The sequence below is a fragment of the Salarias fasciatus genome, chromosome 18 (assembly GCF_902148845.1).
Source record: "Salarias fasciatus chromosome 18, fSalaFa1.1, whole genome shotgun sequence".
Taxonomy (NCBI): domain Eukaryota; kingdom Metazoa; phylum Chordata; class Actinopteri; order Blenniiformes; family Blenniidae; genus Salarias; species Salarias fasciatus.
Window position 1 is genome coordinate 22,924,786 of NC_043762.1, and position 26,924 is coordinate 22,951,709.

A 26,924-nucleotide genomic window follows, 5' to 3' on the forward strand; every position below is an offset into this window, starting at 1 on the left:
GTGAGTGGCTTTCTTGTTTTGTGTGTGTGTGTGTGTGTGTGTGTGTGTGTGTCCTGTGGTGGACTCTTGACCTGTCCTGTGCGTGACCTCCTGACCTCACTCACAGTCGGTTTGGGGATCGCACGCCATCGTGATTTTAACAAAGAGCTTTAAAAGACGGACGGACAGCTGAGTGGAATTCCATCTTTTGGTTTGCTTGTTGTAACGCGAAGCGGAAACTGTGGTGATTCAAACTACATCTGGAGGTTTTCACTCCAACAGCGGCTCCACGTCATCCTGTAAACCAGCCACGTCCAGCCGCCTCCTCGCTCTGACTGGTGTGAGAGACACGCACTGCATGTTGGTTTATTACAGAGCGAATGCCCAAAAACACTACATGATGTTACATGATTCTGGAAACAACAGCAATAAAGTTTTTAGCAGCTTGGCATTGAAACTGGAGCAGCTTTTACAGAAAACTACCCAAAAAAGGACGATATTAAAAATACAAGTCTAAAGTCTAATAATATATTAAACATAGGTTACCTTGCTATAAGTAAGAAACGTTTCACCTGATTCACCTCTCCGCTGCCCCCTACTGGTCAGTTCAGTAGATCTCAGGTACATTTTCTGTTTTAATCAACCATTTCATTTGTGATTAATTTAAGTCAAGTGAAATAAAGAAGTGAGGACAAGAGAAACACATTTAAAGATAATAATGAAGAAAGAGGCCAGGGGCGTGAAAGTAGTTAAAATAATAATCAACCGATTACGTATGAGTGTTTTAATGACTGTAACATATCTACTGGACATTTAAATGAACGGCGTCAGTCTAAAACAGCATCGTGATCGTCCAGTCTGAGGCAAATGGAAAATCCTGCTTTTAGTTTCCATTGACACCGTCAGTGTAACAGCTTCAACGTCACGTGATTTCTGACCTCTGCATCCGACACAGTACTGCAGAAACAAGAGGAAAGAGTCTGATGGTCAGCGTGCGACGACACACTCGTCCATCTGAGGACATCCCGACACCGAGCTTCAGCTTGGAATCTCACACTGGAACTTTTTCCTTTCTTCTTCAAACAAAACACGATTAACAAGGTTTTTCCACAAGTGTCCCAGTTCTGGTCTTCTGGACGTGATGTTGGAGGAGTGTTTTGGGCCGTGCATCTAAAGATGCTCGTCATCAGCAGAGCGCTGTGGAAACAGCGCCTCGTGGCCGTTTCCTCTGCGAAGCTGCTTCTAATAAGGCGAGCTCCGACACCACGGACAAGCCGAGCGGCGATCAAACAACACCAAGGCCTGAGTGACGGCGTCGTCATTTATTTCAGTTTGAAACAATTCAAACAGCAGCTGACCGTGACTCCAGCAAACGTCTGAGTGTTAAGGCAGAGATCAGTTTAGCACGTTACGTTATATGAATGAGAAAGATGCAGGCGAAGGAACAGGAGACAAAAACAAACCCTGGAGGGAAAGAGCAGCTCCAGTTTACATCAGGAAAAAACAAGAAGCACACTAACATACTGAAACGAACGCTCCGAGGAATGCTCTCATAACACAAAGGAAAAATGGCTTCAATCCGGCAGCAGAACATAAAGAGGGGCTGAACGCGAAGAAAAGACTAAATAGAATGAAAATACAGGGTCAAGCCGATGTTGCCTTATTTTCTATTCTAACGAGAGTGAAGTGACAAAAAAGTGAACCGATGTGAGTAAAAGGGCCGTTTTTTTTTTATTGCAACAAGTCTTGATAGTGTAAACTTCTTTTTTTTTTTTTTCCTCTGGAGGTTATGGTCCAGATCACACATGCAAAGACGACAGCAAAAAAAAAAAAAAAAAATCAGGGTTAAGATCCCACAAGACGGAGGATTAATCCACCTCGGATTTATAAATGAAAAGAGAATCAAACAGAAAAACGGGGAGTTTCTATCTTTTCTGAAGGAGATGATCAGATGGGAATCAACAGCAAATGAATCAAATGCAGCTTCAGGTTAAAGATGGAGGGTTTCTGTAACAATGCCGAGATTTCTTCTTTGGGACACATTTCTTCTTTCACAGTGTTCTGGTGCGCCGTGCACAGGAAGCTCGGCTACAAAACCACTCTCCGCCACCAGGACTCGGTCCAGGTCGCGTTTCATGAAGCTTCCTGTTTTCTGCGTACGTCAGAACAGGCTCAGGACTTACAACACTGATTAGAATGAATTATTCTGGATTACGTTTGACAGGCGCCATCCTGTCAGCTACAGATCGGTTCAGGCTCCGGGCGCCGTGCTGGAAACCCGGCGCCTTAACGTACAGCCGGATCACTGCCAATAAGATCAATCCGAACCCGACATGAACTCACGAGGCCGATTTGACCCCCGACTTCCTCTGAAAGGCTTTCTCTGCATGATTCCTTCAACCATGTGTGAAACAGGAAATAGTGACAGTTGATGTTGAGATGGAAGTGTGCAAACAGCAAAGTCCACGGAACGACGGAACCACTCCAACCATTGACTTCTCTCCTGAAGCACGGACCCCCCCTCCCCCTCCCCCTCCCCCTCCGCTCGGTCCTTCCTCTCAGGTTGGCGCCTCGTCGTTTTCCTCCTTCAGGGTATGGAGCAGTATCCGCCGCAGGCCCCGCCCCTGCCCTGCTCCTGCTCCCCCAGGCGGACCTTGGGGCCCTGGGAGTCGCTCTCCCAGAGCCCCGGGGTCTGCAGGATCTTCTCCACCAGCTCCTCAAAGGCACACTGGACGCCGTCTTTGGTCTTGGCACTGGCCTCTGCAGACAGGAAGGGTTAATGAGGCGTTTCCCCGAAACGCCACAAACGAAGAAAAGATAAAGTGGAGAGCCTCAAGCTGGACGTCTGGTTTTACTGTGACGAAGATCTTTAAAACATGCTTGTTGATGAACGCGAGAGCCGACAGCAGGATGAACACATCCGCACTGCGCCTCGTCTCCTGGCCCCGCCCCTGGCCCCGCCCCTTGTCCCTCTACTCAGCCTTTCTAAAATGGAAACTGCACAGGAACGTTAACCCAATTTCCCAGCGGGGGACGGATCGAAGACGAGAATCAGGAACAGGTGCGGACTGGAGAAATGCAAGCATGGAATCAGAACGCAGGACGCTCAGGAACGCCACAGCGCCACAAGCACAACCACGGAGGTGAAGCCCACTTCTTCCAACTGTGCAACTGCAGGCCTGACGTCTGAGCCCGGCACAGCAAGTTTCAACGGCTTCACGTCACATCTTAAGGCTCTCTTGGTTTGAATGAGCGACTGAACTCGGCAAGCACACACACTCACCGATAAAAAGCATTGAGTGTTTCCTCGCAAACTTCAGACCCTCGTTTCTGTCCACTTCGTGATCGTCCTGCAAGCCAAAGCAACACCCTGTTAGTTATCTGTGCGGAGCATCACCAGCAGACAGCCGGTCCACAGCTGCCGGTCACATGACCACAACGTGTCAATGGCACTGCGTTTGCCGGCGCTAAATCAATCACCTTATCGATTTTGTTCCCAACCAGCATTTTCACGATGTCGTTGCGCGTTGTGTAGGTTTCCAGCTCGTTCAGCCAGTTCTCCAGCTTGGTGAAGGTGTCGCGCTTCGTCACGTCGTACACTGGAAACAACAGGAGGCGCAAAACACGACGTCAGTGAAGCGTCAGCAGAAAAACATCCTGAAACATGACACCTGGAGAGACCGAGAGAGGATGAGAGAGAGAGAGAGAGAGAGAGAGAGAGAGAGAGAGAGAGAGAGAGAGAGAGAGAGAGAGAGGGTGTTTTGAATGCTAGACTTCATAACAATCAAACTCTTTACCGAGGATGACTCCTTGTGCGCCGCGGTAGTAGCTGGGCGTCAGGGTGCGAAATCGTTCCTGTCCAGCTGTGTCCTGTCAAAGCAAAAAAAAAAAAAATATGTATATATACAGATATCTGTGTGACTCCAAACTTCACAACATTTCACTTTTCATCATGCAGGGGAAAAAGTCTATTAGAACAAAACAAACACATAGTTAGAAGGTACAAATGCAGTTGAGATTCACATTTTCCTCAGTTCACAAAACAGCTGACTTCATGAAGCAGAGATCCATCCTGGAATACTGACAAGAAGAAATTGTGTTCATTCTATTTCCAACTCCACTCTGCAATTGTGGTTGTACAATGATGCCATCTTGTGGAGAAGCCTGAAAATTCAACATATTTTTTGGTTTTTTTTTTTTTTTTTCTTTACCGAAGAACAAAGAATAAATAGAAACGGTCTACAATAAGATAGTTGTGGTTAGCAGTGAAAAAAATCCCAGCTTTAAAGTCCAGACCTGGAGATCTTTGTGCATTTTTATACCTCACAGTCCAAAACATGCCTGACAGGTTATTGGAGAATCTAGATTTTACTCCTGTTTGTCTGTAACTGACTTCCTGTAATCGATGGAGCCGTGGCGAGGATGTCTTACTGAACTCAGATTCAGTCAGTGCCCATGAATATATTTAGCACAACTTTTTCTTTGTAAATGGCTTAAAGAAAAGTTAGCCGCACAAAGAGGTGAAAACGTGCAAAGTTGCAACAGCATTCCAGCTCACTGCGGGGAATTTGTGAAGGATTTAGGGAAGTTTAGACAGCATTAGAATATCCTACATAATGAGGATTTGGAGAAATTAAGACACTTGGGAGATATCTTGTTTATTGAGGATTTAAGGGAATTAAAAAGGTTCTGTAATACTATTTTTTGCTAACAGAAGTTAGAAGGACCTACTCTTGTGTACAACACAGGTAGGTCATGACCTGGAAGCTGTAAGTTACAACATTCGGAGCTCAGGGTTTGTTCTTTGGAGCTCACTGTTTTCACAGTCATCCAGGAATCTTAAACCTAGAATTATTATTTATGATCATCCATGCATTAATTGCCACCTGTCTTAAGAATCCTCTGATACTTTAACCATAAGGTAGTAACCACAGACTGTCAAGCAGAGGACTAAGATTCATGAGTCCTCATGTCTCTATCATTAAAACACAGCCTTTTAAACACAACTTTCTGCTGCTATTTTCGTTTGTATAGGATTCTTGCTATTTTATTGAAGCTTTTCTTCTTCCTACACCTCGCATCTTATAAGTCTGGAATAGATTATTATCATCATCATCACTAATTCTATGAAGTATTTTAAACTTTATTTTGAAAAGAGTCACATCAATGAAGTGTGGTGTTGCAGTGTTAACATCCAGCTGTCTGTCAGAACAGCAGCAGCTGATCCTCCTGACCTCCTCTGTTGCTTCACAGCTCAGGGCTGCTGTTGATATTACATTCTGTCATGAGGGACTTTCAGAGTTGAGGAGGTCACCTGACAGCAGATAAGAGCAAACACCAGAATATAAAAAACAGTGGAGAATATTGATTATTTCTTTTCTTCTTACCCAAATGGCGAGCTTCGCTTTGTTTCCGTCTATTGCCAGGGTCTTCACTTTAAAGTCCACTCCTGCTCAGTCATGACAAACATAACACATGATCAGTTATAAACTCATGTTCCAAAATGTGTGTTACTATAGATATATAATAGAATACGGCGTATTTTATTGTGTGTGTGAGTAAAAGGAGCGTGTCGGTGGCAGAAACCTATTGTAGCCGACTGCTCAGGGTCGAACGTGTCCTCTGTGAACCTCAGAAGGAGACTGCGAGGAGAAAACAAAGCGATCATGGACATAAACATGGACATAAAGAAGACACCTGCTGCTGTGAGCTCCTCTGGCAGCTGTTTTCTGTCTGGAAGGATCTAAACAGACACAACTCTGACTGTTTACCGTCAAACAACAGCATTGTAGCTTAGCATAACTCGGCGCTAACCTGAACACTGCTCCAGTTCTACTCTTCAGAATAACCGGCTGGACATTATCAAACCATCACAGCGTTGGTCCGCGAGGGGCTCGTCCTCGGTATGGACCCGCATTAGCAGCTAGCTGTAGCCGCGGCTAGCGAGCAGCCAGGAATCAACTTACATAAGAACATGTCAACAATAGCGGCGGCTAGCCGGGCGGCGGACACGGACCTGGACTTCCCCACGCCGCTCTCCCCGATGATCAGCAGCTTCAGCGTTGTCAACACGTCTTCGTCCATGTTTTCGTCACGGCTGGTTTCACTTCCACCCCGGACGCTTTAAAATAGCTTTTCTTTAGTTGTTTTCGAGAGCAGGCGGCTATCGGCTCGCGCGACAGCCTGCTGCTCAACTGCCAGCGTAACTTCCGCCCCACCTGCGCGTCATGACGTCATGGAGGACTGCGTCGACGTGTCTGTCGTCGTAAACAAATGCGTGATAATTATTATTTTTAGGCTGATTCAAAGTATTCTGTTGTTCGGGGAGAAAATGTTATTTTCACTGTGGTAAAATGAACAAGATCTCATAACGTAACGTCCTGCTGTTTTTTTTTCCAATTTCAGGCTTTTGTGAAAGAAATAGAAAAACAAATACTAAATGTTTAAATTCTATGAATGCTGTAATTCTGTGATTGTAAAGTACAATGACATACAGCATCTTCATAAAAGAAGGCGTCAAAACACTATTATTTCCACAGGGTTTCATTAAACAGAAGGTTTCACTTCTTCTATAATTGTTTTAAGTTTTACTCTATGGTTTTACTATACTCATTCTCCTTTTTTAAGACGAATTGCTTCAGATTAAGATACTAAAGCACCTTCATTTATAGTATTTCTTTTATTTCTATGTAAAGCGGTGTGAATTGCTTTGTGTCTAAATGGTGCTGTATAAATGAATTTCCTTGTATTGCCATTTAATCAAGAATAAAAGTCATTGATAGTCATTATCATTATTTCACTTAACTTCAGAATTATCTGTTGAAGTTTTAATTACTTTATTTTAGGTGTTCCTGAATATATGAACCACTAAGAAGTTTGGTCTTTCAGTTCCAGTCATTCCAGTAAGAGATTTATTTTATGCTTTTGTTTGTTCATTTATTTGTTTATATAAAGTTACAAAAAGCTGACAAAAGGTTGATATTTTGTAAACTTTTGAATTTACTTCCCATTATTTCTATTGGTTAAAAAAAAAATGGATTTGTTTTTTTTTTCTCAAATGTCATTTGAATCTATGACTCTTTCTATTCTGTATTGTTAGCCACTTTTCCCTTCAGGACAGATTAAAAGGGTTGCATGGACGTCCAATCAGAAAAATCTACAAACGGGTTGCATTTGAATAAAGAACCACATCATGGAGCACAACTCCTCTTTGTTTGGTGCCTGTCAAGCAGCGCTTCCATCCACAAAGGCCCCTTTTTCTAACTCTTATCTCACCTCAGCCACCAAAAGGGAATCACCTGAGGGCTGAGCAACTGGAAACCAGCGTTTCACCATGAAGGCAGCCAGTCGACCTGCAGCTCCCTTCCTTCACAGGCTCATTGATTCAGCCTTTCCCGTCACCACATCTCTTCCTTTCAGCAGCAGGCCTGTGATTATGTGGCTGAATAGGGTCCACAGCACCATAAAGACATCTGCTGGTGAATTCCCTCAGTTCTTTTCCTCATGCAGGTTGAGTGAGGTGAGAGGAAGAGCACTGCCGGGACGCCAGCAGGGTTTCCAGCTATGGCCAGATTCCACTCAGACTGCATAGAAGGTCCTCTTCGAACCTGCTTCAGCATCATGGGCCATTTTATCGGATCACACCCGTGGTGGTTCATCATCGTCCCTCTGAGCTTCTCAGTAAGCCTGGGAAGTGGATTTTACTTCCTCAAAGACAGAACATCAAACGACCTCGAGGAGCAGTTCACTCCCGTCGGTGGACCGGCCAAGATGGAGAGGAAATACATGGAGGAAACCTTTCCAGGAAACGGCTCTACGTTTTCACGCCTCAGGCTGAGTCGAGGAGGAAGCTATGCTACTGTCATCGCTACAAACAGCAGGAATGTCCTGACTGCTGAGTCGCTTCAGGAAGTCCTGGATGTGGACGTCAGAATCAGAGGCATGGTGCTGCAACATCACAACCAGTCATTCAAATACGTGGATATCTGTGCTGAAGTTCAGGGATCCTGCGTCCAGAATGACTTCCTCAGTGCTATTGAATACAACAGCAGTAGGATTGACTCCATCAGTCTGACCTACCCATGGTTCCACAACGGCAACAGACGCGTTCCGGTGTATCTGAGTCTGGGAAGTGTGGAAATGAATCCTGGGAGCTCGACTGTGAGAAGCGCCAAAGCTGTGCAGCTCTATTACTATTTAGAGGACGACGGAGCAAAAACAGACGTCTGGCTGCGAGGCTTCATCGATCTGGTCTCAAATGAATCACCCTCTCTTATCCAGGTGAGTAACATCACCCCGAGTAATGCTTCGAATCAACACGATGCTCCTGTTCATTAATGGTGGATTTATTTCCAGGTGTCCTACTCCACCTCCAGGTCAATGCAATGGGAATTCGACAAAACGCCATCATCTGTTGTCCATTTATTCTCCATTACCTACACCGTCGCCATCGCATTCTCAGTTCTAACCTGCTGGAGGTCAGGAGGACGTCACTCTCACACACACAGATGAGTTTTGAACTCCTCCCGAGCGGCTGTCTTGCTGTCTTCCAGGCTGGACAGTGTGAGGACGAAGCTGTGGGTGGCGCTGTGTGGCGTTGTTTCTGCAGGCCTGGCGGTCCTGAGCGCCGTGGGCGTGCTTCTGCTGCTCGGTCAGCCGTTCGTCCTGACGGCGGCCTCCTGTCCTTTCTTGATATTAGGTGGGTTTTTCTGAACGTGCAGTCGAACTGCAGAAGCCTGAATTGATGCACACTCAGACAGAACTGAACCCAGCTTTGATTTTAGTTTTTTTTATATTCCAAATAGTACAAAAAGAAGCTTTGATGAGCATAACTGATGAATCAGTGATTAATTACAGCACCGCACCAAGCGAACCATTATGTTTTCCTATCGACTCTGCAAACCGGACAGCGACCCGGCTTCTGGGATCTGTTCTGTTCTAGTTTAGATAACTGATGTCCTTTCTGACTGCTCCCTCTGAAGGTATTGGGCTGGATGACATGTTCATCCTGATCTCCAGCTGGCAGAGGACCCGTGTTCTGGACGCCGTTCCCGACCGGCTTGCTGAAGCCTACAGAGACGCGGCGGTTTCCATCTCCATCACGTCTCTGACCGACGCTCTGGCTCTGCTGCTGGGCTGCAGCTCGCCCTTCGGCTCGGTGCGGTCCTTCTGCCTGTACGCCGGCGTTTCTGTGTGCTTCTGCTATCTGTACAGCATCACCTTCCTGGGAGCGTGCATGGCCATCAATGGACGGAGGGAAGCCGGGAACAGGCACTGGTTCACCTGCAGGAGGAGCCCAGAGGACTCATCAGCCGGCTCAGAGGTCTTCAGGATGTGCTGCGTCGGGGGTCGCTACGATCAAAACACTGAGCTGGAGGAAACTGATCCCATTAGTTATATTTTTGAGCATTTTTATGGCCCATGTCTGACCCATAAGATCACCAAAGCTTGTGTGATCATGGTCTACGTAGCCTACCTAGCTGTCAGCATCTATGGCGTGTTGGTGTTACAGGAAGGACTGGACGTCAGGAACCTGGCTTTGGATGACTCGTACATCGTGCCGTATCTCAGCCGTCAGAGGGAGCACTTCTCCGAGTACAGCTGCAGTGTGATGGTGGCCGTGAGGCAGCCCTTCTGCTACTGGGACCCAGACCAGCAGGCGCAGCTGCAAGCATGCATTTCACACTTTGAAAGTCTGGACTTTGTCAACAGCACCCTGGCTTGGTTCACATCCTACCGGGATTACGCAGAGGCGTCGAGTCTGAACATCAGCTCCAGGGAGTCCTTTCACACCCACCTCCCCCAGTTCTTACAGCTCAGCCCCACGTTCAGGGCAGACCTCAACCTGACGGCCGGCGGCCACGTCCGGGCGTCTCGCTTCTTCGTTCAGATGCTGAACAGAACCGGCAGGAGGCGGCTGGTGACTGGGCTCCGCAGGGCGGCGGAGTCCTGCCCGGTGCAGCTGCTGGTGTTCCACCCCGCCTTCGTCTACCTTGACCAGGACGCCGTCATCGTGGGGAACGCCGTCCAGACCGTCCTCGCGGCCGTGGCGGCGATGCTCATGGTGTCCCTGGTGCTGATACCCGGCCCTCTCTGCTCTGTGCTCGTGACGTTAGCGGTTTGTTCGGTGCTGCTTGGCGTGGCGGGCTTCATGTCGCTGTGGGCTGTAAGTCTGGACTCCATCTCTCTGATCAACCTCATCATGTGCGTCGGCTTTTCTGTGGATTTCTCGGCGCACGTTTCCTACGCTTTTGTCTCCAGCGCTAAAAGTGACGTTGATGGGAAAGTCGGCGATGCTCTGGCTCGCCTGGGGCGTCCGATCCTGCAGGGGGCAGCGTCCACGGTTCTGGGAGTGGCAGCGCTCTCCCTGTCTGGATCCTACATCTTCAGGACCTTCTTCAGGATCGTGCTTCTTGTCAGCGCCCTCGGGTTGCTGCACAGCTTGGTGTTCATTCCAGTGTTCCTGACGGTCCTCGCAGCCTGTAGGAGGTGAACTCAGGGCAACGACGCTCCTGTGTGAAATGAGGTTTATACAACTCATTTAAAGTCTTTGATAGTTAATTAATTCTCGGCTTTATTTCCATCAGTTGAACAACTGGAGGCGTCTGTGTTTTCCAGCTGGTCTCCTCAGGGCGGATCACTTGATTCCTCCACTGCTGCAGCTGCACAGTTTCATCTTTCTCTCCTGATCTTTCCTCTGGTGGTATTTGCTGTCCTAATGTTTAGAGAGACTGGGATCACTTGTGTCCTTTAGAGTGGGTTTTTTTTCTTCATTTATGTAGATAGAAATTAGTTTCCGACAATGATGTTTTTTTTTTTATTTTCTCCATTTTGAAAACCTCTGTTGAAAATAAATTTGCGATAATCCGAAGCAATTCTTTTCTTCTTTTACTTTGCGGTGTCTGAGCTTTCTGTCTCCTTCACTAAGCTCACATTCTCAGTGGAACAGGCCACCCTCCTCCCCCACCCTTCACAAGAACTCATTCAATCCACCGTTACCAGCGGACGGACTGAGGAGCTGAACGCTCACGCCGCCGTTTCCGCTAATTTTCAGGCCAAACATCTCTGAGCTCAGTAAGAGCTCAATAAAAAAAAGATTTCTTCAAATACTGACAGACTGATTCCTCAAAGAGACAGATCGATGTTCTAACTAAGACTCAGCACCTGTCGTGAAGCGTCACAGGGCTGGTTCGTCGCCGTGGTTCAAGGCGGCGTCCGGCTTCAGGCAGGTTTCCCTCACCTAGTGACCCACACTCCGCACGCTTCAGTTCAGACCGTTTTCCTTTATTCAGCAGCATATATCTTCATTTCCCATCATCATCACACTGAGGAGAGCTACAGCAGAGACTATTTTACATTTATACAGTGATTTCTATAAGATATACAGCTAGCATAGCGAAAGGGTGAAATGTTGGAGCAGAAAATACAGTCCAGAAAAACATGCTGGTGACTGGAAACAGAACTGACTCCATATTTACTAAAAGATTTACAAGAAGCATAAAATGAAATTTCTGAAGACTGTCTGCATTCATGGCGTCAGAAAGAAACCTCACAACAAACAGCACTAGCTCCATGTGAGCCTCACGGCGTGTTTCATACGTGGAAGAAGTGCTGGCAGCTGAGCCGCCGCTCACAAACCTCAACCCAGAATCTGTTTCCTAAACAGCGAGTTCTGCTGTTAATGCAGGCAGAAGAGCTTCAGTGGACAGAAACGGCTGTTTGGTTCTTCTGAGTATTTGGAGGTTTTAATTGCGTGACGACAAGAGAGAACCTGGACATACAGCCGAGCAAGCTTCAGAATAACCCTCTGAATACTGAGCTAATCTAAAATAAATTAGGCCAACAGCTTTAAAGCCTTGATGCTTCCATCCTTTGTCTCTGCACACAGCCGACGGGCTGAGCAGCCATTTACTCCCCATACCAACACACAGCATAAATTAATAACATCAGATGTGTACAGACGCAAAATTGTGACAACTTTCTACTTCTAAAGACAGATTTCTGCTTCTGATACATTCCACAAAAGGCCGCCTTTTAGGGGAAAACATGAGAACGAGAGGAAGGGCAGAGCAGCAGAGTCGATGTGAACGTCCCACCAGTGACCCAGCCTGAGCCTGGACACAAACACAAATACTGAAGACAAGCGACACACGTGGAGGTTTGGTAAAATTCTGGACGCTGTGACTTTAAAAGTGACAGTACAAGAGATTCACGTCGGCTCAGTCCGCCTTCAGCTTTCATTCTCCTGCTTGCAGCAACTTAAAAAAAGATTCTCTCCAGACACTGATTTCATATTTACATTCCTGCCATGTTTCTTCTCTCCGCTCTAATAAAGTGACCTGAGTAGCACCCTCACATTCACATCACACAAAGTGGCGGTGTGACGCTCGCCTTTCCACAGAGGTGACAGCATGAAGATGTGGCGAATACCATCCAACAGAAGTACGTCTCTGGAGACAGGAGACACCTGTCCCCCAGCCAGCTCCCATCAGACCCTCTGTTTCATCTGGTCTCCAGGGTTTTCCCCTCCAGGACCAGCTGGATCTCTTTGGCGTCCAGAGTTTCGTACATGAGCAGAGCTTCTGCCAGGTTCCTGTGCTCCTTGGCGTGAGACTTCAGCAGCGCCTTGGCGCGATCATACGACTCCTGAGGGACGGAGAAGGACGGGGTTTAGAGAAACGACGGCGGAGGTGGATCCGAAGTCCTGATGGACCACCAACCTTCAGCAGAGCCCGGACTTCCTGCTCCACGGCGGCCTGCGTCTCCGGACTCTGGGCCGTCATGTCGGGGTACGTCATCACGCCCAGCTGCACAACAAGCAGAGGCATCACCGACACGCTCCAGCAGCTGAGTGAAAAGCTTTGTTTCCGGTTCGCTTTTGAAGCACCGCACCTTCTCACACATTCCAAACCTGGTCACCATCAGTTTAGCGATCTTGGTGGCGCTGTCGAAGTCGCTGGACGCCCCTGAGGGAGAAGCAGCGTGAGCTCCATCCTGCTTTGTAATCTGCTAACACTGTTCTACATTTCGCTCCAGCTGTTCACGCCCTGCTCGTCTTCCAGTCCTACCTGTAGTGATGTACTCGTGTCCAAATATCATCTCCTCGGCCACGCGGCCCCCCATGCTGACGTCCATCTGGGCCAGAAGCTGGGAGCGCGTCTCGCTCCACCGGTCGTTCTCCGGCAGCATGGACACCTGCGAACGTGAAACGGACGGTTAAGAATCAGCGCCGGTTCGGGGGTGAGTGCAGAGAGCGCCGGAGGCTGGCTCACATGTCCCAGACTGGGGCCCCGGGGCATGATGGTGGCCTTGTTGATGGGCATGGCGTCTTTGGTGTAATACGCTACGATGGCGTGGCCCGACTCGTGGTACGCCGTGATGCGTTTGTTTTTGTTGTCTATCTCTGCACTCCGCCGCTCAGGGCCTTTCAGGAAGGAATCGAAGCCGTCAGTAGAACATTAACGTCTTTTCACGGCGCTGACGACCGCTAACTCACCCATCAGGATCTTGTCTTTGGCGAACTCCAGCTCCTTCAGGGTCACCATGTCTTTTCCGTCCACTGCTGCCTTCAAGGCCGCCTGGTTGACCAGGTTCTCCAGGTCGGCGCCGGAGAAGCCCACGGTGCCCCGGGCAATAATCTTGGCCTCGATAGCTGCAAATACGAAAGAAAACATCTGCATGTGTGAAACACTTTCAACGGTTTCTTTCATAGAAGCTGAAAAATAAACCGATGAACATGAAGCAACCCTCATCTTTAGAAACAACATACCTGGATCCACTTTGATCTTCTTCAAGTACCAGTTGAGGATCTCGGTGCGTCCTTTCACGTCGGGTTTGGGAACGGTCACCTGCATGTCAAACCGTCCTGGACGGATCAGGGCACTGAAAACAACAGCGACAACAAAACCACTGCAGCTGGACTCCATTCTTCACACCGACTGTAACAGCTGGCCCTGGAGGCCGGGAACCCCGACAGTCCTACATGCGCTCTGTCAGCAGAAATGAAGGACCGGAGAGGGGAACATACTTATCCAGCGCTTCTGGGAAGTTAGTCGCACCAATGATGATCACACCCTCATTTGGTTTGAACCTAGAAAATAGAAAATCCAGACCTGTCAGGGTCTCATCCAGCACTGCGCCCTGCAAACACGCTTCTAGTTTCATTTCTTATTGCAGCGCGCTTCACCCGTTAAAGTCTCAGCGGCATAAACAACCGAATTAGACTAAAATGTATCAGTGGCAGCAAATGAAGACGGACATCATTTTACCCAAAGTGTTGAGGATCACCTTGATGATTCTGCATTTACGTAAAGATATCTCATGATAACACGCTGAATTTAACGTGTCCGAGGAGTTAGAGATGTTCAGAATACCCATCCATCTCAGCCAGCAGCTGGTTGATGGTCTGTCTGGAGTACGGGTGCATGGGAGACTCGATCCTTTTCCCGCCCACACTGTCCAGCTCGTCGATGAAGATCACACAGGGGGCGTTGGCTTTCGCCTCTCCTGTCAGAGCACAGAAAAACAAAAACATTCAATATTCAGCCCATTATCTCCTAACTGAATCATTTCTGGTCCAAACGTACTGAAAAGATTCCTGATGCGGCTGGCTCCCACTCCAACGAACATCTCGTCGAACTCGGAGCCGGAGGCGTAGTAAAACGGCACGTCGGCCTCTCCCGCCACGGCTCGGGCCAGGAGGGTCTTTCCCGTCCCCGGCGGTCCCACCAGCAGGACCCCTGCAGCGGAGAACGGGCAAGCTGAGACGACCAGGCGGGAAGCAGAGACGCCACAACGCAGGACTGCAGTGCGAGCGCCGCTCCACCTTTCGGCAGCTTCCCTCCCAAAGCCGTGAACTTCTGCGGGTTCTTGAGGAACTCCACCACCTCCTGCAGCTCGTTCTTGGCCTCCTCCACGCCTTTGACGTGCTCGAACGTCACGTTCTTCATCTGCACCGGGTCCACGGCCGAGTCCAGGCCTGATGTGGTTCGGAACCGCACTGTGCACAATGGTTAGATTAAAGTTCGAAATCGCAGCAGGTGACAGGGTGAATCAGCTGCAAATCGCAGCAGGTGACAGGGTGAATCAGCTGCAAATCACAGGACGTGACAGGGTGAGGTCAAAGGTCAAAGGGGCCGTTACCCGATATGAAGGGCGTCTTGGAAAGGCCGTAGAGGCCGACCAGAAGCAGCACCAGCAGGATGAGGCGGGTCCTCCTCAGAGAGTCTGAGCGGGAGAAGCACAACGTCAGACCAGGCAACGCCGACCGTTCTGATTGGCTGACCGGGCCGGAGGGAAACCTGCCTTGGGTGCGTTGGGTCAGAGCCTGGGCCTTCAGGAAGCCCTCGGCAAAGCCTCTCTTGAAGGCGTCCTGCTGTCCAGCGGGGACGTTCTTGTCCTTCAAAAGGCCGTCCAGGCTTTCCAGCTCGCCGGGCTTGTCCCGCGTGAGGAAGCCCTGCAGTTCAAGACGAGAGAGAATCCGCTTTACTGCTGCTGCTCTGCTCACAGCATTATGCAGCTTTTACCCATAAAGCAGCTCATATCACTTTCAACCGCATTAGAAAACCAGGTTAGAAACTCAGGTTTCTCTGGCTTTTCGCTGAAAATGTAGGAACCACATAATGTTGAGAAGCTGGCGTTGTCACACGTGCACGCCACATTTAGACTTGAAAATCAAAAGGAATGAAGGCGTTATACAAGGTAATGGCAATTACGATGTGTAAAGTTTGCTCAGTATCTGCAAACCTGGGAATACACACCTTGATGAAAGACGGCGTGAAGCCGTCGGACTCGCCGGGGCGCTGGAACGCCGACTGCACCCGCCTGGTTTTGCTCCTCAACGTTTTAAATCCTCTTCTCTGAACCAACACTTTAAGAGGAAGAACAACAGCTGCTCACATCTCCACGCACACCGAGCACGTATTTTCACAGTGTGCACACACACTAACGGTGATATATATCTGAGTAAAGTTACTCTGTTCTTCCTCTCAACGTCTTGCATTTATAACAGCTGAGCCCAGACTTGTGAGCGAGTGATGAAGTGGTGAAGCGTTACCTGGCCAGTGCTGCAGCTCTGCACACACAGCCTGAAGGAGCGACGGCTGCTGCCGCATCAGCACAACTGCTGGCACCGGCGTGGGACTCCATAGGAAGCCTGGGGAAGAAGAACGGCGTCTCTTCATATGTGGTCAACTTTAAAAAACGCTGAACTCCAGAACAACTTTCCTGTCAGCTGGAAGCAAGATAAACTCGTCACAATGATTTACTGCAGAAACTGAAAATCAATGCTGGTTTTCACTGATTAACAAGAATTTAAAAGTCAATAAATTCAGAAATCTTAATCATTTTATTATTAAAAAAAAATGGTCCCTCCTAATAACACGTCAGGTTTGCTTCATTAAAATCTGATGTGACTGTTCTGATGTGGAAGGCTGTCACTAAAGTGAAGCGTGTATTCTACAGATTCCTGCAGCAGATCATCGCCACTGAGGAATTCCTAAAGCTGGTCAGGCTCTGCCGTATATCTCCATAGCAACGGAGTTCTCAGCTGATTAACATTTAAAAAAGACAATAATCCCATGAGTGCATATGGATTAACACGTCAGTATCATGAAGTTGAAGTCATACTTTCTACTCTTTAGCCACACATGAACAGTGTCTTCAGTTCTCAGATTTAAAGGGAAAAGTTCACAATTATCTGTCTATATTTCAATAAATTAACTGAAACAAGACACAGAAATGAACTTTCTTACCGTGCTTATTATGAAAAAAGGAGTTTGTAGAGACATGAGACGTCCTCCAGGCTGTCTGACCACCGAATGGAAGTGGCGCCTCCTGTGGGCTGAAACACGGCAACACACGGTTCACCAGCTCCGTCAGCTGCTGGTTTCCCAGGTCCGACAAACCCAGCTCCCGGAGGTTCAACTGGGCCTGCAGACAAACGCAGAATCCACTCCAGTTATTATGATAAAACCGATCAGCACGGCAGCTCAGCGTGGAGAGGAAACACCTGAAACACTTCTGTTGGACTGATATATGAATGAAATGCTCCGATTTATGACCTGCACCACTGACAACCCACTCCAACACATAAGATCAACAGATTAGAATCGAAAACAAAGCTGAGCTGGTTTCTTGGTAGCCATTAGAAACCTCTAAAATAAGCTCCACATCCAAAGTTTTTCTGCATCACTACAAATCCTGTTTGGAACGGGCTTTCCCAGGAAACTACTGGTAATCTATGTGCTCTTCTTTCTAGATCTGTGGGCCGTTTGGCATATGGAGCCTGTCACCACTGAATGTGTTTCCAGCTGGTTGAATAGAGTATAGATGCTGATGCTTACCTCGGCAGCGTGCAGCTCCGGGTCTGATGGATGCTCTTGGTGTTTTCTGGATTTGCAGCTGGCGCTGCTGCTGCTTCCCACGGAGCTCCTCAGGGAGTGCAGGGCGTTGATGAGGTGAGTCAGGGGCACGGTCACCTGCAATCAAACCGTGAAGGATTAATATGCTTTATATGATGAAAAACTCACATTGTAAAACACTATTTCAAATCCAAACACTTCACAAATTCAAGGCTTATAGAAATGACTTAAAACCAACAGGGATGGGTGTTAAAGCATAAAGCAAAGGATAACAAGTGAATGGAACCGAGGTAACTCAAGGTTCATCTCAGGATTTTTTTTTTTACTGAAACCACCATAACAGATGCTGCAATACAAACTATATCCTGAGCAGGTGAAGCTTTAGATGAAGGTTTAAAACAAGTCACAGCATTTCCTCCCTAAACAGATCTTGTAAAATCATCTCCAAGGTGTCTCATGAGCTACTCCTTCTAGAAAACATGCAAGCTTACCCATCACGACACGTTCTGCACCGTGGAGCAACTGTAATTGTCAGAACTACAATAACTAACCTCACAATACATTGTATTATAAATCCATTTCTGGTGGTGATTTAAAAAACATTTTTATTTGAATCTCATATCGGAAAAGTGACTCCAGCCACTCTCGCTAAAGAAGCCATTCAGCTTCACTCTGCATCAGTCTTTATTCTTTCATCATAGTCAGTGGTGCTCATAATCCCTGAAAGACTTCAGATCATGCTTACACAGGATATAACTGACAAAAACAGTTTAGATAATTCTAAACTTCAGGATGATCTTATTTGCATTTATCACATTCTGACCATCTCCCGCGTTCATGGTTCCACCGGTGCGGAGGTTTATAAACGCCTCCTGGCAGGTAGGACAGGTGGAGCAACATCGTGTGTGTTTGGATCAGAAAGGTCAGAAAAGAGAGAGACGGGCTGAGGACGTTCAGCCGGTTTTCTCGTCCAGGCCCTGAACCGTAAAGCGCGGATCCAGACTGACGCAGTTTGGCTGACAGCTGAGGACGGGCTAGCCTCCACTGTAGCCCGCTAGCCAGACTTCTCTCACCGGACCGCAGCCCTGCTGACACTTTCAGACAACAATAACTGTGTGACTCTACTGCGGAGAATATCCACCTCCAAACGCTCTTTAACAGTAAAGTCGGGGATAACCTTGGCTGCTAGCGAACAGTGGCTGAGGCAAAACAACAACAATGCTAACGACGTTAGCTCGGCTCCTGGCTGCCTCACCTGCGGCTGGACCGAAGAGGACAAGGAGAACATGGTTCAGGGTCCCGGTGAACCGCCGCCGTCAAGCTAGGCGAGCTGTGTGTCCCCGAAAGTTTAAAGATCTGCCCTTGCTTCACTTTGCTCTTGTACAGCGAGCATATCAAGTCCGGCTACGAACTTTAGTGGTACACCAACGGCTGAAAACAACCCGGATGTGACTGCGCAGGTGTTACGGCGTATTCTGTAACCGTGTACAGTTATGTCCTCCGCCACAGGTTGAGCTTCCGGTTAAAAAACGTTGGTAGTTCTTCATGCATTATAAAAATGTTTTGTTTGGATTTTTCAATTAATAAGGCAATCTCAATCACATTTCTTCACAATTTCATATTCTGCTAGATTATGATAAATACATCACTGGAAGAATTACACAATGGATCTGTAGGATCTGTATGTAGAATCTGTAGGATGAAAATACTTTTATGAAAGCATAAAAAACACTCAACAAAATGTTTCTTTTTCCCAAAATAGTTCCTTTGTCTTGGTAAACCAGGATATTTTTTCACAGGTGATTGCATTAAAATTGTAATACTATTCTGCCTGCAACATTTTCATCTGTAAGAAGCATTCATATCTTAGTAGAGTGACGTTATGTACTATATAGGTTTATAAATTTGTCTTCATTAGAACACTGGGGAGTAAGAATACACACACATACACACACAATGCACAAAATACATGTTTGTTCCAAGAATAAGTTTATTACTCTTTTAAATGTGACTCAGATATTTATATTTTAGAAGAATCAGCACTATGGCCTTATTTCAGCTAAGGATTATTTTGTATTTCACTGTAAACTGAGAAGAAAATTGTAATTACATATACTGCAGCTACATGGATTGTCTATACTCTGTATTTCCCCTTTTGGCAAGAGTGCAAACTTTGCACTCAAGCTACAAAAAAAATTATACACTTTAACACACAAGTAACATTATTCATTCTAAATGTGCATTTGCTTTTCAAAATAAATACCCCTGAAATATTTATATATGTGAGACCTCACATAAAAGACCCATGTCCTTAGTTATCGGGAACTAAAATGGGGCGCATAACAATAATAATGATAATAAAACACCTAATTAAACAATGAGATGAAAAATAAATAGAACAGCGACAATGCCAGACTTGACGATTCTGTGTATCGAGCACAGCTAATATATCCTAATGACTCATGAGTTCCGGGCGATCGCAGAGCCGTACACAGATCACCGCCTCATGCTACACTACCAGTAAACTGTGCCAGCACTATAAGCAGAAACGGCCTGTTTGCTACAGGTGTAAGATGAAGTCAAGCTGCTACATGACAGAGCCGAGCGTCCTTTAGAACAGCCTCCGGCCCGCTGTCTGAAGCGGCCTGTCCTCCTCTACTGCTGGCTCAACACTCCGAGCTTCACAAAGCCTCAAAGCACAGAGGTCATGTTCTGTCATTCATGCTGATGGCTGTCAGACACTTCATGGGATTTTCCTGAGTGAGGAAGAGAGAACGTTCTGTTAGTCTGTGACGCTGGTCTAAAAGAAAAACTGGAAGTTCCTTTACAAAGAGTTTTGTTTACCTCCTCTTCCGCTGTAGATAAAGTTGGACGAGCAGATGGGCGATCAGAGGCCAGAGAGCAGTCATCATGACTGTGAATGGAGAGAGGTCAAAAGGCCACCAGGATGGTCTCAGGAACTAGAGAATCAGAGGATAAAGGGACTTTAACTCTTGTAGACAGATGAATTTGTCATGAAGTTCACTTTATAAAAAAGCAGGAATAAAAATCTACAAAGAAAACATGAAGTAAGAACGAGGAGGACCTTTTGAGTGGTATTTGCAGGAAACTCTTGACATGGTGAGGATGCTCTCGACTGGAAGATAAAACGAATGGAATAAATCTGTTAATAAGATGTTATTCTGGAGACTGTTGGTGACAGATATGACAGATAACCCCGCTGGCCGCTCACCTGCGACCTGGTCAGCGCCTCCAGAGAGTGCAGTCTGTGCAGAACGCCGTTCATGTCGTGCTGCAGCCTCAACAGGGCCGAAGCGATCTGCTCATTGATCTGTCCACCGGCAGAACGTCTGCTGCGAGATCCACAGCAGCAGGCGGCGTCCGCACTGACGCACCACCGAGAGCTGCAGGCTGAACCTGGAGCCGAGCGGAAACAGGAAGTCACTCACACCACATGCTGCCTTCCAGGAAAACTGCTTGGTCAGTGCATCTAATACCTTCAACTGCTTAGCGGGTGAAGTGAGTGCAGGCCTGAGTGAGAGGGTGATCTGAGGATACAGTGAGTGTCAGCATGAATTACAGCTACTGTTGCCTCACCTCTGACTCTTCTTGACAAGGAGCTGTTGTGTTGGCTTGAACTAATCCCTTCTTTAAGGCAGGATCCTCTGATGGGTGCTTCATCCTCTCCCTCCGTCAGCGTGGCGTTGCTCTCAAACCAGAGCTCCCTCTGCCTGACCGAGGCAGCTCCTGATCCAGGCGACTGGCCTCTTGATGGCGACCGCTGCGCAGCAGGAAGGAAATACATTCAACCACAGAACGAACGACACAAACCAGACAGTGCAGCCGTGTGGAGGATGCTTCACCTCTTCCATGGCCAGATGCTCCATTGAGTCACAGAATTCTTCATTATCTGAGTCTGTGGATCGGAGGTTCTTCTCAGGAGTTACATCTTTATACTCTGAAATATGCAAAACACATAAAAAAATGGGCAGTCTGAACAACTTGGTCAAAGCAATTTGCTTTAAACTTGCAGATCTGTAGCTCGTTATGCTAACGGTTACAGTACTAAACTGTAATGCAGCAAAGCTGTGCCAATATTCTGATTCCCCTCGATAAATAAGGAATATTTTACACATCTTTCACAGACAGAGTTCAATAAGTGTAATCTTACCACCTGCGTATCCATTAAAATGCATGTATGGATTAAACTCTGCGCCGGGATCGATGGAACAGGCCAGCTCCTCCTCCAGCTCGCTGTTGAGCGAGCTGTGTGTCCCGTTGGTGACGGAGGACATGCTGGGCTCCACGCTGCTGCCCGAGCCCTTGGTGTCAGACCTCCACCTCCTGTCCTCCGTCACCAACAGCCTGGGGTCAGGGCTCCAGTCTGGGTGAGACACAAAGACAGAGGGTTGGCAAAAAGGACACTTCGATATTCTGATACGACTGACTTCATGAACAGTGAGTTCAGCTGAATTATGTTTCAGCTTTAAAATATGTTTATCCCATCCTGAGAGCTTCTGCCTTCACTGCCAGTGGAATTCCACACGTGCTCGACTTTCATTTACAAAAATAAACCTGGTGTTTGAAGAAAAAATGTGCTGACTGTCAAGAATGTTCACCTGAGAAATAGTTAGTTTCAACTCATCAGACCAAAACGTCACAGCTCCAAACAGTTTACCAACACTACACTGTACCTCGTTCCTCCTCCCCGTCTCCATCCTGTGTATTGTCTTCTTCATCACCATGCTCCTCTTCCTCACTTCTCCACAGACCCCTCCTTTCCTTCGTTATCTGGATTTGACTGTTTCCTCTGCTGACCACTGCTTCCTCGCCACTGCCACTGCAGCTGCCATCAACAGGGCCGTCTCTGTCTTTCTCCTGAGGATTTTGAATATCATCCCACAGATCCCCGTAGCCTGAGCAGTGAGGGAGACACTACTGAGTAATTTATGAACCACAGACCTCAAACCGTAAAAACTGACAAGAAAAAAACAAACACAGGCAGCTTAGCGTAGCACGGTGCCTCGCAGATTTATCTGAATCTACCACAAAATGCAACTAACAGCACAAAGCAACAAAGCAACACACTACACTGCAACACACCCGTCCCAGAGAAGACAAAATAATCTGATCTAATGTTCTACACTAGCCAGATTACACACTTATTGGTCCTTCAGCTCAAACTGCACAGCCATGAAGTGTATGACAGAGATATGAAGACTGAAGACTTGCCCTCCATTGTTGGTTTTTTACAGGGTCTATCCAGATCGTCTAGTGAGAAAAACACATGGAAGACATGGAAGACATGGAAGACATGGAAGACAGGCTCAGTGTTTTGGGAAAATGATGGTTGTGTGTCAAAAAGATTGAAAAAAAACAAAACAAAACAAAACAGCAGGCATTCCTCCCTCCTGCTCGTCACCGAATATCATTTAAATTTCTGCCGTTGACAGGAATGGTAAATCACTACTGAAACACCTGCGTGATGAGCGTAAGGCCTGGTGAACCGTCTCTGCTCCGTCTCCACGTCGTCTTCCTCTACCTCGGTGTAGAAGTTGCCCAGCTTCTGGACCAGGTCCGACACCTCCTCAGAGACCGGGATGGTTTCCAAAATCTGACACAAAAACAGGACACTCAACACGCGAGCCTGCTGAAGAGCAGCCATGCCTCAAATAACCAATGAGAACGCTTCAAATCAACTCACAGACGCACACAATCAGGTTAAACCATTCATCTCCAGATGACAAGTCTGAAGCGATTCTGGCAGCTTGTCAAAGAAAAGTCAGAGCCAAAAGCTCTTCCTGAGTAAACGGGATCATTTTGGAGAGAGAGACCAGCTGCTGAGGTCTTCTGATGAGTCTGCGGTGCTGAGCACCATCCTTTATGCTGCTGGACACTGGAGCAGCCGTTTCACAGCCAAGAACATCAAAAGACTCAACAAGATCATTAGAAAAGGCCAGCTTTGTCCGGAGGAAGAAACGGGGCACGGCGGGGATGGCAGAAGCAAGGCGGATGCTGGCAAAAGGGAACACAGTTACTCTGCTAACTCTGTCCATGAAGAGCCAACAGCTACAACCAAAACACATTCACAGCCCCGGACCCGTTCAAGCAGCGCCGGCTGCACCGTCATCTGCATTATTTCACTACTGTTTAACAAATACTGCGTTTATTAAAGTACACTGGCAATACAGTGGCTGGTGGGACACGTCGCTCCTCCATGAGCCAAATAAATGGCAAATCCAGGAAATGCTGCACAGCTCTTTAAAACAGCTTCAGGTTACACTCGGTAAATCTACAGTGTGCTGAGAGCAAATCCTTATGTATGGATGAAAAATAACATACATGTTCTGGGCTTTAGTCTGGGCTCGGGGGCAATTCTTTGAGGAGTTTGCATGCTCTCCCTGTGCATGCTCGGGTTTTCTCCAGGTACTCTCATTTCCTCTCACAGTTCAAAAAATGCATTTCAAACTGATTCTCCATAGGTGTGAATGTAAACGTCTGTGTCTCCTTGTTTGGCCTGTGATGGACTGGTGAGCTGTCTGAGGCGGAGTCTGCTTAAACCACATTCTGCTGGGATCGGCTCCTGTCCTCATCAGGGGTTCAGAACAACTCAATCATTTTCTTTTTCATTCTTTGCCGACTTTAACTTTATGCCTTTTTCTTGTGTCAATAAGTTCTCAGCGTGCTGCTGATAAACAGCTGGTCAATTTTACAGTCCTAGCAACGACATTTAAAGCACCAATAATTCACAGCAGACATGAATGATGGCTTGGGCTGATGGGAACTAAAACAGTAAAGTGGAGAGTAGAGCATTTGCGGGTTATTATTCTGCAGGCTGCTTTCATTCATTTTCAGTTCTTCACTGAAAGGCCTTACCAGCTGGATGTCCTCAATGTAATTCTTCATGGCTTCCTCTTTTGTCATGTCTCCTAAAGAGCTCCATGCATCCCTGGCAACGCAAAGTCAGAGTTCAACATTACAGCTGGGACACATGAATGAATGATTCTGTGATGCTGAATGCAGAAATCTCAGTGAAGTCAAGTGATCTGGCACCATGGCTTGACAATCCATCATAGTATTACCGGAATGCACTTTGCATTGCACTACTGGACCGTGTCTATGTTGTCAGAATAAATATGAGGAGACTTTCATAATATTTTATCTAATTACTGCAAAAAGCTCCATTACACCTGCTACATGTCCCACTTGGCCCATATCCTGAGCCCTAAATCTAGATGAGAATCACAGGCGTAACGGGAGCACGTTCTAAGTGCAGACCATTTGGCTTTGCCACGGGTATCCCAGAAGCCAGTGGGTCTGGGAACGTCGCAGGGGCCCAGCGTGGCTTGCTTGTAGTAGCTGTAGAACATGAGCATCATGTCATCGGATGGCTGAAAATGACCTGAGAAAGACAAAAACACAAACGGTTAAATCATTGTTTTTCACAGCTAATGTTTCACAAGTAATTTAGATTTTTTTTTAAATTGCACCCAAGGGTAAAAAATGAACTGAAAATGTCATTAACTTCAAGAAATGACTTGATTCATGTCAGCTTAGAGCAGTTTTATAGGGGTCAACCAAGAGTGACAGCTCTTAGATGCTGTGGAAGTAGGTCAATCACCTGCAGTGTCCACACACTATAAAACACAACACAGCCCCACACAACACAACACAACACAACACAACACAACACAACACAACACAACACAACACAGCCCCACACAACACAACACAACACAACACAACACAACACAACACAACACAACACAACACAACACAACACAACACAACACAACACAGCACAGCCCCACACAACACAACACAACACAACACAGCACAGCCCCACACAACACAACACAACACAACACAACACAACACAGCACAGCCCCACACAGCAGCACCCAGCCCCCCTCAGCCCTCCTCCATCCACACGGACCGCAGCAGGTGGATGCAGGCTTCACCTTCTTCAGGTAAACTCCGGATGACTTTAACTGCGGCAGCGAACTGCGCCTCCAGGCAGCGTCTGCCCTCCTCCTCCTCCTCCTCTTCCTCCTCCTCCTCCTCCTCCGCCATGCTGAGCCCAGACCAGGACGACATGAAGGACTCCTCACATCTTCAACAAATGTACGAGTCAGTCACTGGACAAAAACCAAGGAAGTTCCCAAAGTGGGTCAAGATGCGGTCCCCACAGCAGCATGTAGCCGCCGGGAAGGATGTTTTCTCTTTAAACGTAGATTCTAAAATTAAATTTCTCTCTTTTAGTATTCGAGTCGTTTTTTATGGACAACAGACTATAACCCTAAATACGAATGCCCCTTCTGATTTCCTAGAAACTCACCATTAAGTTCCTCTTCGCCGGTGTGTTAATTATTATATTTATTAGCCTGGTGTCTGTCCGCAGTCCCTTCTCCTGTCGGGGATGAGCCTCAGTCAACGCTTCGGAGCCAGGCTGTCTGGGAAATGTAGTTTTTTTTAAAGATAAACCATTGCATGTATGGCTTTTAAGGTTAATCTCGGTGTACTTCAATTTCCAGAAAGCCTTTCGAGCAGAGGATTTAAACCGCAAAGATCTCTGGGAAATGTAGGCTAATCTCATTGAAACGAATTCGACAGCGTTTTTGAGCAATCTTTTCTTTATTTGAAGATATGATGTGCGAGAAATTGCAATATGACGAAAAATACCAGTTAAAGTTTTTATAAAATTCATTGAAAATCTTTTAAATCATATTTTAATGTCTATGAACTAGTAGTTGGCTCCACTTCGTTTTACACAGGGCACATGAACAAGTACTAAACACAGGTTCCACTAATTGTGTGTGTGTGTGTGTGTGTGTGTGTGTGTGTGTGTGTGTGTGTGTGTGTGTGTGCGTGTGTGTGTGTGTGTGTGTGTGTGTGTGTGTGTGTGTGTGTGTAGGGCTTTTTTAACTGCCATTTTGGAGATGTGCATGCACCAATTAGCTGTTTTGTGTTGGCATTGTTGCCAGGAAATTGTTTAACGTTGTATAAAAATGTCAATGTAAAGCTTCATCTCGCTGTAACAGAATATGTTCGTAAAATAGGGAAGTGATGGGAGCACAGTACACCTGACTGACTTTAAACCTGCATTTTGTGTGTCAAAACCTCCACTTCAGAGTCTTACTACTTTCCCATAAAGCTTTGAATTATCTCTGGCCTAAATACATCTCAGATTCAGATTTAGCAGCTTGTGGAACAAACTCAGTGAACACCTGAGGGCTGCTGGCACACTCACTTCTTTTAAACCAGGCCTTAAAACACTGTTGTTTGCACAGGTTTTCCTCTAAGCAATCATTTTTGTTCTTTTTTTTTATTACAATTATCTGAATAAATATTTTAACATTCATTTATTCTCCTTTTTATGCCTTTTCTGTTTTAATCTCTTTCTATTCTTGCAGTCAGGTTTCAGCCTTTCATCGCATCATTTCTACTTTATCTTTCCTATTTGAAATATAAATGCAAAACCTTTAAAAATACAGAGTCACTGTCTTTCCAGTCGATATGTAAAGTCATAATAATGTGTTACGAAGCGCTATTACATTTTATTATTGACTCATACGAATGGAGCGA

The 26,924-nt window shown here is 46.7% G+C and overlaps 4 protein-coding genes across 6 annotated transcripts; 1 reads left to right on the forward strand and 3 right to left on the reverse strand.

The window, feature by feature from the left end:
• Positions 1 to 1,286: 1,286 nt before the first annotated feature.
• Positions 1,287 to 6,191, reverse strand: rab18b (RAB18B, member RAS oncogene family). The gene is made up of 7 exons (XM_030115698.1): positions 5,996 to 6,191; positions 5,566 to 5,621; positions 5,367 to 5,428; positions 3,777 to 3,849; positions 3,460 to 3,578; positions 3,263 to 3,329; positions 1,287 to 2,739 (listed from the first exon to the last, which is right to left on the reverse strand). Exons 1-7 carry the CDS (start codon positions 6,061 to 6,063, stop codon positions 2,567 to 2,569), a joined length of 618 nt encoding a protein of 205 aa, XP_029971558.1. The 5' UTR covers positions 6,064 to 6,191; the 3' UTR covers positions 1,287 to 2,566.
• Positions 6,192 to 7,542: 1,351 nt separating this feature from the next.
• Positions 7,543 to 10,471, forward strand: ptchd3b (patched domain containing 3b). Its single transcript, XM_030115153.1, has 4 exons — positions 7,543 to 8,259; positions 8,335 to 8,456; positions 8,532 to 8,677; positions 8,961 to 10,471. The coding sequence occupies exons 1-4, from the start codon at positions 7,543 to 7,545 to the stop codon at positions 10,469 to 10,471; spliced, it is 2,496 nt and encodes an 831-aa protein (XP_029971013.1).
• Positions 10,472 to 11,246: 775 nt separating this feature from the next.
• LOC115405019 (ATP-dependent zinc metalloprotease YME1L1-like) lies at positions 11,247 to 18,803 on the reverse strand. 2 transcript variants are annotated; one of them, XM_030114420.1, is made up of 18 exons: positions 18,595 to 18,803; positions 17,322 to 17,456; positions 16,731 to 16,908; positions 16,034 to 16,132; positions 15,738 to 15,847; positions 15,283 to 15,433; positions 15,121 to 15,204; positions 14,804 to 14,956; positions 14,565 to 14,717; positions 14,352 to 14,484; positions 14,006 to 14,068; positions 13,748 to 13,860; positions 13,475 to 13,630; positions 13,251 to 13,402; positions 13,047 to 13,173; positions 12,871 to 12,944; positions 12,699 to 12,785; positions 11,247 to 12,624 (listed from the first exon to the last, which is right to left on the reverse strand). In XM_030114420.1, exons 1-18 carry the CDS (start codon positions 18,625 to 18,627, stop codon positions 12,481 to 12,483), a joined length of 2,145 nt encoding a protein of 714 aa, XP_029970280.1. In that variant the 5' UTR covers positions 18,628 to 18,803; the 3' UTR covers positions 11,247 to 12,480. The 2 variants fall into 2 exon arrangements, with proteins under 2 accessions (XP_029970280.1, XP_029970279.1); XM_030114419.1 differs by having other exon boundaries at positions 14,804 to 14,977.
• Positions 18,804 to 19,373: 570 nt separating this feature from the next.
• Positions 19,374 to 25,756, reverse strand: LOC115405020 (acyl-CoA-binding domain-containing protein 5-B-like). Of its 2 annotated transcripts, XM_030114421.1 has the most exons (14): positions 25,678 to 25,756; positions 25,301 to 25,452; positions 24,618 to 24,741; positions 24,216 to 24,288; positions 22,818 to 22,953; positions 22,572 to 22,610; positions 22,034 to 22,255; positions 21,511 to 21,723; positions 21,203 to 21,297; positions 20,937 to 21,120; positions 20,572 to 20,756; positions 20,425 to 20,475; positions 20,184 to 20,299; positions 19,374 to 20,095 (listed from the first exon to the last, which is right to left on the reverse strand). In XM_030114421.1, the coding sequence occupies exons 2-14, from the start codon at positions 25,434 to 25,436 to the stop codon at positions 20,083 to 20,085; spliced, it is 1,587 nt and encodes a 528-aa protein (XP_029970281.1). In that variant the 5' UTR covers positions 25,437 to 25,452; positions 25,678 to 25,756; the 3' UTR covers positions 19,374 to 20,082. The 2 variants fall into 2 exon arrangements, with proteins under 2 accessions (XP_029970281.1, XP_029970282.1); XM_030114422.1 differs by lacking the exons at positions 22,034 to 22,255; positions 22,572 to 22,610.
• Positions 25,757 to 26,924: the final 1,168 nt, after the last annotated feature.

Bases quoted from the DNA above. Each gene is read 5' to 3' on its own strand.
- LOC115405019 (XM_030114419.1), bottom strand. From the start codon at position 18,627: ATGTTCTCCTTGTCCTCTTCGGTCCAGCCGCAG. The intron at 16,909-17,321 runs GTAAGCATCAGC...GTTTGTCTGCAG, and splicing joins CGGAGCTGCACGCTGCCGAG to GCCCAGTTGAACCTCCGGGA. The intron at 14,485-14,564 runs GTACGTTTGGAC...GTGCTCTGACAG, and splicing joins CCGCATCAGGAATCTTTTCA to GAGAGGCGAAAGCCAACGCC.
- ptchd3b (XM_030115153.1), top strand. From the start codon at position 7,543: ATGGCCAGATTCCACTCAGACTGCATAGAAGGTCCTCTTCGAACCTGC. The intron at 8,260-8,334 runs GTGAGTAACATC...ATTTATTTCCAG, and splicing joins AATCACCCTCTCTTATCCAG to GTGTCCTACTCCACCTCCAG. The intron at 8,678-8,960 runs GTGGGTTTTTCT...CTCCCTCTGAAG, and splicing joins CTGTCCTTTCTTGATATTAG to GTATTGGGCTGGATGACATG.
- LOC115405020 (XM_030114421.1), bottom strand. From the start codon at position 25,436: ATGTCGTCCTGGTCTGGGCTCAGCATGGCGGAGGAGGAGGAGGAGGAG. The intron at 22,611-22,817 runs GTGTTTCAGTAG...TTTTCTCACTAG, and splicing joins GCCTTACGCTCATCACGCAG to ACGATCTGGATAGACCCTGT. The intron at 20,476-20,571 runs GTGAGCGGCCAG...TTTATCTTCCAG, and splicing joins AGGCGCTGACCAGGTCGCAG to TCGAGAGCATCCTCACCATG.
- rab18b (XM_030115698.1), bottom strand. From the start codon at position 6,063: ATGGACGAAGACGTGTTGACAACGCTGAAGCTGCTGATCATCGGGGAG. The intron at 3,579-3,776 runs GTAAAGAGTTTG...TGTTGTTTCCAG, and splicing joins CGCACAAGGAGTCATCCTCG to TGTACGACGTGACGAAGCGC. The intron at 3,330-3,459 runs GTGATTGATTTA...TTTGGCTTGCAG, and splicing joins TTGGGAACAAAATCGATAAG to GACGATCACGAAGTGGACAG.